The sequence below is a fragment of the Astatotilapia calliptera genome, chromosome 18 (assembly GCF_964374335.1).
Source record: "Astatotilapia calliptera chromosome 18, fAstCal68.1, whole genome shotgun sequence".
In the NCBI taxonomy this organism is placed as follows: domain Eukaryota; kingdom Metazoa; phylum Chordata; class Actinopteri; order Cichliformes; family Cichlidae; genus Astatotilapia; species Astatotilapia calliptera.
The window spans coordinates 690614-703697 of record NC_137439.1 but is presented as its reverse complement, the minus strand read 5'-3'; the positions used below and the strand labels follow the sequence as shown (position 1 = coordinate 703697).

At 43.4% G+C, this 13084-nt stretch overlaps 1 protein-coding gene across 2 annotated transcripts in view; it reads right to left on the bottom strand.

Moving 5' to 3' along the window:
• Positions 1-336: 336 nt before the first annotated feature.
• Positions 337-13084, bottom strand: part of LOC113010259 (uncharacterized) — an 86006-nt gene continuing 73258 nt past the window's right edge. Inside the window, exons 1-3 of one of the 2 annotated variants that reach the window (XM_026149204.2) lie at positions 10929-11352; positions 9850-10137; positions 337-4171 (exon numbers count right to left, since the gene is read on the bottom strand). In XM_026149204.2, coding sequence (XP_026004989.2) covers positions 2712-4171; positions 9850-10137; positions 10929-11100 — 1920 coding nt within the window. In that variant the 5' untranslated portion in view covers positions 11101-11352 and the 3' untranslated portion in view covers positions 337-2711. Of the gene's footprint in view, positions 4172-9849; positions 10138-10928; positions 11353-13084 lie in introns of those variants that run through there. The other variant, XM_080292365.1, reaches the window with a different exon arrangement.

The window sequence follows — 13084 nt, the reverse complement described above, 5'->3', positions numbered from 1 at the left end:
GCTGACTGCAGGTTTCCCCAACCTTCCAACAAAACTGAACATTTGCATAATGACTGAAACTAGCACCGCTGCTGAGCACTTCAGTACTCCAGTGCTACTTCCTGAATGTCCAAATTAACCACAATGGGTGAAACTGGGGAACCCATGGCACACCGATTTTTTGCGCCTGTAGTACTGAGCCTTGTATATGAAATGTGAAATAAAGACAGTTCAAAGAGCAAACACTGTTTATAAGGTTGGAAACCTGCTGTTAATGAGGAGGTTCAAAGGAAGGTGGAGGTTGTTATCACCGTGGCCTCATGCGGTCAGGATGTGAATAAAACAGCCACCAATCTATTGAAGTTATCTCAGTTTATTGAACTGTAATCAGCAGCTCAGTTTCAGTTTTATTTGTCATATGCAAGTTAGCACAGGGTCATCATTGCAATGAAATGTATTTTTTAACGAGCAGAAGACAGTCACTCAGCAGAATGGTACAGTAGAAGAAAATAAAATAATAAAAAATAAATAGAAAAATAGTAAAGAGCAAAATATTAATAAGATGTAGTAAAAGAAAAAAGATTTTCAGTTAACTGACTAAATATATGTATGTATGTGTATATATAAATATATGTACACACTAGTGATTGAATAAAGAAAATCTTAAATAGGAATGTGAGGGGGGGCAGAGGGGATATTGCACAGGAATGAGCAGCAGTACAAACTGAACAGTACAAAGGTTTTGTTTTTTGTGGCCGTTGTTAGCGTCAAATGAGGTTCAAGCAAGAGTCTCTCTTATGCTGGGGCTAGACACATGTAGCTGATCACGGATCATTTCTTCTGTCCTGTCATCAAACTCACATTTAGAAGCAACTCAGTTCAGAGATATCAGCAACAACATTCACCTTGGCTGAAAAGTGTTGTTCAGTAACAGCAGAGGCGAAAGTATCACCTGTATTTGGCAGTGAGTAGAAAATCGTTTGTCCCTCTGTTCCCAAGCAGTGAAGTAAAGTAGCTCTTTGTGCTTCAGGCCAAGCATTCCCTGTTGCATTGATCACAAGCAAATAATTGTTGAACATACGCATCCACATGTTGAAGGGCAAAGCAGGATCTCCAGGGCAAGGCAAAAACATCGGCGGTGGATGGACGTTTGCAGCCACGATGACTCAGCAAAAAACTAAGCAGAAAAACCACGCAGGGTTACTCGCTGCCAAAATGTAGCAGCGGCCGGTAATGAACCAGTCCTCATCAAGGAATAGTGCTCTTTAATGATTTCAGCACAGACTTTACATCATAGGGAGACGCATCAAGTTATCAGTTAGCCATCTTAACTATATTCTAAAATTTTACCAACTCCACTTTACTCTTATTTCACGACACCACCCACTAGTGGTGCAATATGGTACAGTCATTACAGGACACAACACAGGTGGACATGATCAAGCTAATGAAGTTTTATATTGTGGTTGGAGACCAGAGACGGGAGAGCGCCAGACAGCTGGTGGACGTATGTGCCGAACCAGGGGAACAGTGTATCGGGTCACGGTCCTTTCTACAGTTACCTTTCATAGCCATTCTAACCCTTTTGTGTCAAGTTCTGTGTATGTCATCAGGCCCACTCACCAGGTATGTAAACTTTTGATCAGGATCATTTGGGTAATTTGTGTAGTGATCGTGATTTAAAGAGTAAACACAGTTGTTTGACAATAAACGTCTTCAGCCAACCACTAACCATGAGTGAAAGAAAAACTTGTCTGAAAAATGGTTAAGAAATCATGAATTCTGCCAGGATATGCACAACAGTACAGCGTTTTAATCATCTTTGGAACAGACTCCAGTTTCAGTTCACCTTTATGTGTTATACATACCGTATTTTTTGGATTATAAGGCACTTTAAGCGAAACAAAACAGTCAGATGAGTCAAACTTTACTTAGCTCATTCTTCTTGCTTCCTCCACTTCTGTACCATTGATTCATCAATGCTGTATTCTATCACAGCTGCTCTATTCCCATGTTGTTGCAGTATATTAATGACTAACCTCGTATTGTGGATGGATTATCTCAGTTGTTCTCCTGACTGAAGTTTGGTCCGTTTACAGCATCCTGCCATGCGATTGCATTTGTCTCCAACCACGTTAACTTTTATGGAGTGGAAAAGTGTTAGTGTTCGTCCTCCAGCTTCACTGTGTTTATGTTATGCTAACATAGCTGTGTCGCTAGCGATCACGTAGCGCATCATTATATACCAGCTAGCCCAACTTCAGTAACCCTACAAACGTCACTGCTGTTTAGTTTCCTGTCTTCATTTATGTTGGAAGTGATAGCAGAGCTGTACGTTTGAATTTATTCAGAAATCTCTCAGTCAGAACATGCTATATCATGCTTAGATGGAAGCTAGCGAGCTAACTCCCGGCTAACTTTGTTAAATTTAATAAATTCGGTTTTCATGGATGCCTGGATGTTAACATATTGCTGCAAAAAAAACAAGTTTAACTATCGCCTCTAAAGGCTGAAAAGAAACCCCAAAACAAGTGGATGAAATCAAAAAATAAATGAACGCATGAGAAGAAACAACGTGCTCTAAAGAGACCATTACAGACTAAAGCAGGCAGAAAAGGCCAGAGGGATTCTGAGTCTCAAATAAAACAGTGACCACAAACAGGAATACAGCATAAAAGACAGATATTTCTGGAAAACAACCTGTGAGAGTTCTCATGCAGTCTATCAAATTCCTACTCACACTGAAATGTTTTATGAGCCTCTGGCTTCTCAGCTGTGTGAGTTTTCTTGTGACACATCAAGCTACTTTTTTGACTGAAGCTTTTCCCACATGTATCACAGGTATACGGCCTCTCACCTGTGTGAGTTTTCTTGTGAATATACAAAGTACTGCTTCGACTGAAACTTTTCCCACATGTATCACAAGTATACGGCCTCTCACCTGTGTGAGTTTTCTTGTGAATATACAAATGACTGCTTCGACTGAAACTTTTCCCACATGTATCACAGGTATACGGCCTCTCACCTGTGTGAGTTTTCTTGTGAATATACAAAGTACTGCTTCGACTGAAACTTTTCCCACATGTTTCACACGTAAACAGCTTTTCACCTGTGTGGATTCTCCTGTGAATATACAAACGACTGCTTGAACTGAAACTTTTCCCACATGTATCACAGGGATATGGCCTTTCACCTGTGTGGGTTCTCATGTGAATATACAAATGACTGCTTCGAGTAAAACTTTTCCCACATGTATCACAGGGATATGGCCTCTCACCTGTGTGAGTGATAAGGTGGTATTTCCAGGTACTTCTATCAGTGAAGCTTTTGCCACATGTGTCACAAGCAAACAGTTTTTCACCTGTGTGAGTTTTCTTGTGAATATACAAATTACTGCTTTGACTGAAGCTTTTCCCACATGTATCACAGTGATATGGCTTCTCACCTGTGTGGGTTCTCATGTGGATATACAAAGTACTGCTTCGACTGAAACTTTTCCCACATGTATCACAGGGATATGGCCTCTCACCTGTGTGAGTTCTCATGTGATCATACAAATTACTGCTTCGTCTGAAACTTTTCCCACATGTATCACAGGGATATGGCCTCTCACCTGTGTGGGTTACAAGGTGACGTTTCCACGTACTTCTAGCTCTAAAACTTTTCCCACATGTATCACAAGGATAGGGTTTCACATCAGTGTTGGGTTTCTTTCTTTGGGCCTGACTCTTGATGGATTTTTGGCAAACATCAGACTCTCTACCTGTGGCAGCATTGCAGGGACTCTCTGACACAGTCCAGCTCTCCACATCATCCTGACGTCTGTCTCGCTTCTTCCTCTTCTTTGGCACTGAGGTCACAGTTTCACTTAACCCTGACTCTTCACACTTGCTGGATTCTTCATCTGTGCTTTCACTTTGAGGAGAGTCATCACAGAGGAGCTGCTCCCCGTCTCCTCCTGGTTCACTGTGCTCTCCTTCCTCAGCAGCAGTCACCATAAAGGTACCAGGCTCCTCCTTCAGTCCCAGCTGCTCTCCCTCCTGACTGCTGCACAGTTCCTCCTCTTCCTCTTTAATCTGTGGAGCTTCTGGTTCCTCCTGCTCCACACTGGAGCTCCTCTCCTGGTTCCAGAGCTGCTGCTCAGGGAGAACCTCCTCCTCCTCCTCCTCACAGACCTCCTGCTGTGGGACGTCTGGAGCGACAGAAGAAAGAAGTTACTGATGCAACCGCAGAAACATTAACAGGACTTTACAGCATGACTGCATCACTCATGAATGTGGACAGGCACCTGAGTTCACCTGTTTTGTGGTTTAAAAGCCACAAAGACGCTGTGTTTAGAGAAAATGGGTCTCAATTGTTCCCATACTGCTGACACATACGGGATCACTGAGGGTTTTTTCTTCTCCAGCTTTGACAAAAGTCCAGCTGGGATAACCACATTTACTCAGGGTCAGCTTTTAGATGTCCCCCATTACTGATGGAAATCTCACAGTCCAAGAAGGCTAACCTGCCACTTTTCATATCCTCCCTGGTGAATCTGATGTGTCGGTCCAGCGAGTTAATGTGATCCGTGAATTGTGGTACGTCCTGAGATTTGATTTTCACAAAGGTGTCACCTTCGTCTGGCACAAACGATTATTCTGATAGTTGGCTAGTCACCGATTATTTTTGCGATTAGTCGACTAATCAGATCATGCATCCACCAGCATGTGTCTCCTCTTATATAACTATCATTAGCTTACAGCTTGAAGTGTTTAAGATATGTGCTAACTAAAAATAAAGACAAGATGATACTCTATTAACCTTTTAATAACATTTGCAGATTGTCTCGGTGCAGTTTAGTAAACTCAGCCGTCTGCTCCTTGCTATCTAAAATATAACAGGACACCGGAGTAAATTCTCGAGCACTTCTCACACTTCTGTTTAATCAGTTTTCTGCTTGACGTTTATTCAGCTGTGTGAAAAGTAGAGATGGCACGATACCACTTTTATGCCTGATACTGACATAGTGTATTTAAGCAATAAAACAGTTTTTTTAATATCTTGCTGCATTTTGCACAAGTTCATACTCAAGTTTAACACAAACAAACTAAACAACACTGAAGCTATTCTGTTACACTTGTATGCAAAAAATGCACTGCAGCCAAAATATTTCATAGTTCAGCAAAACTGATCAATCAAATAAACTTAAACCTGCTCCATCCTCCCTACTCTGGTGTTTTAAAGAGTACTTAGCAGAAATATTAAGCAACCTAACTAACAGGGTTGCAAACTCCCAGCAAAAGAAAAAAAAATGCACAGAAATAAATTTTTCAAGAATAATTAAATAGATTCAACATCTTTCTTCTACAGAGCTGCAGACTGCACAGATGGTTCCCAAAGGAAAAAGTACTATAGCTTACTAGGGTATATTAGACTTAACAGTCACTATATACAGTAATGGACTTCATTACATTTTACATCAAATTAAAACTTTGGTTGTAAGATTCAGATAATTATTTATTAAAAGCTCGACATTTTAAATGAGAATAAGAAAGAAAAGTATGTCTTTGTGCCCCCTTTTCCCTGTTAATGCCCTATCGGCCCCCCTGGCTAAACTTTGCTAGATCCGCCCCTGCACAGTTACCAGCATCAGCTGTAGAAAAAGATCCTGGTGTGCAAAGTGTTATGGAATAAACATATATTCTTAGTGCTTATTTTCTAATTATATTGTTTTATTTACTTTAATAATGAAGGCTTGTAAAGCAAGGCCACTTTTGACTCACAAACTAAGTGTTCAGCCAGACTGAAAAACAGGAAGTTAGTGTGCAGCTGTACAAGTATATTAATAAATACAGGAAACTAGACAGAAAAAGAGGAACTACTAACATATAAGGATTTGTTTGTGTTGAAACTGTGTGTGACGTGTAAAGTACCAAAATAACACCTATATGAGACATGTTTAGCCTGTAATGTTAGAGATTCTGCAGCTGGCTTTGGGCTGTGCAGGGAAGATGATTGGATAAAGAATTATAAATGTTTTGACCACTCTGAGTCGGGTCTTCTCTGTTCTGTCATGGGGATCAAAGAATCGGGTTTAATATTAAATAAATTCTAACAACAGCTGATCAAGCTTAAACGTGCTGCTGTTGTTCAGCCGCTGGTTTCCTCTTTCTGGTGCAAAGTGGGCCAAAAACAAACAAGAGAGACGATCAGCTGATCATTGATCAGTTTCATGATTGAAGTAGCAGCAAGAAGAGGCACCATATATCGGTTGTTAAGCTTAAGGCTGGAATGCTTTACAAACATTCAGAGATGGACTTACACACTTGCTTTACTTCTCTCTGGGATCACTCTGTCAGAGATGAAATGCTGGTTTGGTAGCGAGGCTACAAATGTTCAAACAGACCGGCGACAGGTCTCGCACGCCACAGCCGCTCTATCACGTGATGCATACTGCTCCGATGTCCTAAGATTATGAGCCGAGTTACGCCGTGTCGCAAGTTTTGTGAGGTGCTTTTGTGATATTTAATGGATCGATTACATTTTTTATTTCTCTCCGATATCCGATCCAGTAATTTAGGTCAGTATCTAACCGATACTGATACGTAATATCGGATCGGTCCATCTCTAGTGAAAACTTTAACTTTAATCTCAGCCAAACCGATTTACTCAGGAACAAATAAAACACTGAAAAAAGCCAAACAATAACATTTTTAAGTTATCTCAGTGACTCATATATCCTGTTTAACCTGAGTAGCGAAAGCTGGTGGTGGGTTTGAAAACGATTTGCCGTGAGTCCGGTGTTCTCACGGCTCTAGTTAGCCTTGCCCCCGGCTAGCTATCGAGCTAGTGGGTAACAGACGTCTCCGAAAACGTCGGAGCGCTTTTGAAAATATGCGGTGTCTTGATAAACTGAGCAGATATTTGAGGTTTACACAGCTACATTCTCGCCTGAAAATATGTTAAACGTTTATTTTGTGACCCAGAAAGAATAATAAGAGTAATATTAACACTGGGGCCACGCTATGAAATCTGGGATTGGTTGGGCCACGAAGGATACAACTGCCCCATCTGTCAAATCTGGGGAAGGACGCCTTTGTCGGCCGCATTAGGAGAAGTCTTCGTCGCGTCGTAGCGTAATCGGTCTACAATTGCAGCCTCCGAAGGATTCGGCCCTTAAATTTGGACACAGCTACAATACCGGACACAGCTTCTTCTTCTTCGGGGTTTAACGGCAGCTGGCATCCTTGTACATGCAGTGCTGCCATCTTCTGTTTCAGTCCGTTATTACACTCTTAAATCCTGCTACTTATTCCTGCGTCTTTCAGGATTTTACAAAGCTTCAAACGACGCGTCGAAAATTAAATTAATGGTCAACGATTTTGATAGTCGACTAATCGTGGCAGCCCGAGGTTCATTCACATACCTGAACCAACGACTTGGTGGTTTTCCAGGGTACGATAACAGAGCCCTGTTTTCCACTTCCTTCATGTATAAATTGGCCACACCGAGTGAAAGTCGGGCTACATCGCACACCCACGCTTCAATTCCAGGACACGCTCACGGAACAGGCCTAGCTTCCTTGGTTCTTTTGTTAGAGATCGATCGATCAATATTCCAAGCTGTATAGGCTCGAAAGCCTACTACCAATTAAGCATATTAGGTGATGTGCATCTCTGTAATGAGAAGGGGTGTGGTCTAATGACATCAACACCCTATATCAGGTGTGCATAATTATTAGGCAACGTCCTTTCCTTTGACAAAATGGGTCAAAAGAAGGACTTGACAGGCTCAGAAAAGTCAAAAATAGTGAGATATCTTGCAGAGGGATGCAGCAGTCTCAAAATTGCAAAGCTTCTGAAGCGTGATCATCGAACAATCAAGCGTTTCATTCAAAATAGTCAACAGGGTCGCAAGAAGCGTGTGGAAAAACCAAGGCGCAAAATAACTGCCCATGAACTGAGAAAAGTCAAGCGTGCAGCTGCCAAGATGCCACTTGCCACCAGTTTGGCCATATTTCAGAGCTGCAACATCACTGGAGTGCCCAAAAGCACAAGGTGTGCAATACTCAGAGACATGGCCAAGGTAAGAAAGGCTGAAAGACGACCACCACTGAACAAGACACACAAGCTGAAACGTCAAGACTGGGCCAAGAAATATCTCAAGACTGGTTTTTCTAAGGTTTTATGGACTGATGAAATGAGAGTGAGTCTTGATGGGCCAGATGGATGGGCCCGTGGCTGGATTGGTAAAGGGCAGAGAGCTCCAGTCCCACTCAGACGCCAGCAAGGTGGAGGTGGAGTACTGGTTTGGGCTGGTATCATCAAAGATGAGCTTGTGGGGCCTTTTCGGGTTGAGGATGGAGTCAAGCTCAACTCCCAGTCCTACTGCCAGTTTCTGGAAGACACCTTCTTCAAGCAGTGGTACAGGAAGAAGTCTGCATCCTTCAAGAACAACATGATTTTCATGCAGGACAATGCTCCATCACACGCGTCCAAGTACTCCACAGCGTGGCTGCAAGAAAGGGTATAAAAGAAGAAAAACTAATGACATGGCCTCCTTGTTCACCTGATCTGAACCCCATTGAGAACCTGTGGTCCATCATCAAATGTGAGATTTACAAGGAGGGAAAACAGTACACCTCTCTGAACAGTGTCTGGGAGGCTGTGGTTGCTGCTGCACGCAATGTTGATGGTGAACAGATCAAAACACTGACAGAATCCATGGATGGCAGGCTTTTGAGTGTCCTTGCAAAGAAAGGTGGCTATATTGGTCGCTGATTTGTTTTTGTTTTGTTTTTGAATGTCAGAAATGTATATTTGTGAATGTGGAGATGTTATATTGGTTTCACTGGTAAAAATAAATAATTGAAATGGGTATATATTTGTTTTTTGTTAAGTTGCCTAATAATTATGCACAGTAATAGTCACCTGCACACACAGATATCCCCCTAAAATAGCTAAAACTAAAAACAAACTAAAAACTACTTCCAAAAACATTCAGCTTTGATATTAATGAGTTTTTTGGGTTCATTGAGAACATGGTTGTTGTTCAATAATAACATTATTCCTCAGAAATACAACTTGCCTAATAATTCTGCACTCCCTGTATATAGGGGGTGTATGAGAGTCTTTGTGAGTCTTTCACACACATATTAAACAAATATGTAAGACTGCTTTCTTCCATTTGTGCAACATCTCTAAAGTTAGAAATATCCTGTCTCAGAGTGACGCTGAAAAACTAGTTCATGCATTTATTACTTCCAGGCTGGACGACTGTAATTCATTATTAGATTTCAAGATTCAAGACGTAGGCTGCCGGGGGATTCCCATGATGCATTGAGTTTTTCCTTTCCAGTCACCTTTCTCACTCACTATGTATTAACAGACCTCTCTGCATTGAATCATATCTGTTATTAACCTCTGTCTCTCTTCCACAGCATGTCTTTATCCTGTCTTCCTTCTCTCACCCCAACCAATCACAGCAGATGGCCCCGCCCCTCCCTGAGCCTGGTTCTGCCGGAGGTTTCTTCCTGTTAAAAGGGAGTTTTTCCTTCCCACTGTCGCCAAAGTGCTTGCTCATAGGGGGTCATATGATTGTTGGGTTTTTCCTCTGTATGTGTTATTGTAGCGTCTACATTACAATATAAAACACCTTGAGGCGACTGTTGTTGTGATTTGGTGCTGTGGAAATAAAACTGAATTGAATTGAAGTGTGAGAGGAAAACCCCAACCCTGCCTCACAGCAGCGTCCTCGGGTGAGTTTAAAGCTGAATGTTTGTTTAAACAGAGACACATCCACCTTCTGTCCTCCAGAAACATCCCTGCAGCCTCAAAGTAAACGTACCACAGAGCTGTGATCAGGATCCTCCCTCAGAGGGACACTCACCTGTCCTGTGCAGCTTGATTTGGGGTTTCCAGGTGATATCCAGCAGTCTGCGCTGACGCTCCATCTCTTCCTCGTACTGCACAGGATCATTATGAACTTCAGGCTCCTCCTTCAGTCCCAGCTGCTCTCCCTCCTGACTGCTGCACAGTTCCTCCTGTTCCTCTTTAATCTGTGGAGCTTCTGGTTCCTCCTGCTCCACACTGGAGCTCCTCTCCTGGTTCCAGAGCTGCTGCTCAGGGAGAACCTCCTCCTCCTCCTCCTCCTCACAGACCTGCTGCTGTGGGACGTCTGGAGGACAGAAGAAAGAAGTCACAACCACAGAAACATTAACAGGACTTTACAGCATGACTGCGTCGCTCGTGTGTGAGAGTAAAGCCGTCCAGTCAGCTGTAAGTCACTGATCTCAGATCTGCATTTATTCAGACGAACATCTGGAAGGTAAAGCCCCCTCAGCACAGCAGCAGCACCGCACTGCCACTACAGTTCATAAATTCAATATTAGGTGTCACTGTGCCGAGCTGCACATTAAACTCTGTGTCACTTCTTTCAGTCGCGTCCGTGACTCTGAACAACAACATGGTGGACTTTGTTGTTCTCACACGTGTGTAAATGTGACCACAGGAACCGTGCACGTGCTGTGTACCACTTTAGCTTTTATGTGACATCATCACAAAGGGCCCGGGCGACCACTCTGACGTCACTGATGGAGAAATAAAAAAGACGTATTGTTATGACGTTAACACTGAACTCTTTACAGCTCTGCAGAAGAAGAAAGGAAACCAAGGAAAAACCTTTTCAGGCTAGATTACTGAGTTTAGAAGGTGCACCTGAACGCACCATCAAACACACGTTTCACCGCCAAACAAAAAGTTTTTCAAACGATTCACAGGATTGAGTGATGGATCCAGGTCAGAGAAAAGCTCAAATCCAGGCTGATTTCAGCGCCTGCTGTTTGAATGCAGCGCAGCGCAGTCCTGTCCTCTGTTTGCTCTTTGTTAGCTCACATCTCCAAAAAGTCCTCACAATCAGAAACGTCCCGCAGAGCTGTGATCAGGATCCTCCCTCAGAGGGACACTCACCTGTCCTGTGCAGCTTGATTTGGGGTTTCCAGGTGATATCCAGCAGTCTGCGCTGACGGTCGATCTCTTCCTCGTACTGGACGATCGTTTTTTCAAACTCCAAGAATATTTGTTCAGCAGCAGCAGTTAGTCGCTCGTTGATGAACTCTCTCAGATACTGAACTGAAGGCATCGTTGCTGCCGCAGCTCACACACTCAGCTCACACACTCAGCTCACACACTCGGCTCACACACTCGGCTCACACACTCGGCTCACACACGCGGCTCACACACTCGGCTCACACACTCGGCTCACACACGCGGCTCACACACTCGGCTCACACACTCGGCTCACACACTCAGCTCACACACAGCACAAAGCCTCCAAAAGTTCACGCTGGAACAACCAAACTGCCGCTTTTAAAAATGTTTACTTCCGCCGGATGTCCCGCTCTGAAGTTCCGGCAGGAGGAGGATGTTCAAATACTTTGTTCCGCTTGGAATAAACGTCCTTCTTTCTTCCTAAAACCTATTTAAATGTACCAAACTGAGCCATAAATACATAAACAGCGTGTTACAAATAATAAAGGAGAGAAAATGGAAAGAAAAGGCCTCGTTCAGGTTTTTATCCATAATGAATCATATCCATTCTACTACTGATCATTCATATACTCAACACCAAAGAGTCTGACGTGAATGAATACTAACACACGGCTTTATTTTATTGTTTGATGTGGGTCTAAAATAAATGAGGAATTACACACGCTGTTCATTAAATGTGTTTGTGGCGTGCTCAGAGTCTTCATTGGTGGAAATCAGATCAAACTTCAGGATCTTCGACGTATTACTGCTGTGTGATTTTTATTACTATTAATGAAATGGATGAAAAGCTGACCCTGAGTAAATGTGGTTATCCCAGCTGGACTTTTGTCAAAGCTGGAGAAGAAAAAACCCTCAGTGATCCCGTATGTGTCAGCAGTATGGGAACAATTGAGACCCATTTTCTCTAAACACAGCGTCTTTGTGGCTTTTAAACCACAAAACAGGTGAACTCAGGTGCCTGTCCACATTCATGAGTGATGCAGTCATGCTGTAAAGTCCTGTTAATGTTTCTGCGGTTGCATCAGTAACTTCTTTCTTCCGTCGCTCCAGACGTCCCACAGCAGGAGGTCTGTGAGGAGGAGGAGGAGGAGGTTCTCCCTGAGCAGCAGCTCTGGAACCAGGAGAGGAGCTCCAGTGTGGAGCAGGAGGAACCAGAAGCTCCACAGATTAAAGAGGAAGAGGAGGAACTGTGCAGCAGTCAGGAGGGAGAGCAGCTGGGACTGAAGGAGGAGCCTGGTACCTTTATGGTGACTGCTGCTGAGGAAGGAGAGCACAGTGAACCAGGAGGAGACGGGGAGCAGCTCCTCTGTGATGACTCTCCTCAAAGTGAAAGCACAGATGAAGAATCCAGCAAGTGTGAAGAGTCAGGGTTAAGTGAAACTGTGACCTCAGTGCCAAAGAAGAGGAAGAAGCGAGACAGACGTCAGGATGATGTGGAGGGCTGGACTGTGTCAGAGAGTCCCTGCAATGCTGCCACAGGTAGAGAGTCTGATGTTTGCCAAAAATCCATCAAGAGTCAGGCCCAAAGAAAGAAACTTGTTTAAATCCTTCAAAACATGTGGGAAAAGCTTCAGGTTGAAAAAGACCTGGAAACGCCACTTGAGAACTCTCACTGGTGAGAGGCCACATCCTTGTGAAACACTCGAAAAGTGTTTTGGTATACCACAGGAACGTCTGTAACCAGAGGTTTGTTGAACATGAAGGCTTTCAGCGCAAAAGGAATTTGATGGACCACATGAGGACTCTCACAGGTGAGAGGCTGTAGTTGTACCATTGTAATCACACTCTTAGAGATGGAAGACACTGAGCTGGTCCCAAGCCAGCTAAGACATAGAGTCTCTCCATCGTCCAGATGCCTGAGGACCACAGCGAGTGCAGGAGACCTGAGAGCTGCTGAGGGATCTCTGCTACAGAGTCAGTGAGTGATGGCTTAAGATGTTCACTAGGTGACAGACTTGACGTGAGCACAGAATGGAAATGTGGACACCCAGGCTGGGATCTTCAGGGAAAGGTGAGACGAGGCAGCCGTCTATGAGCAGATCTCCAGTCTGCTGAGTGAAACATGCATTCGTGTT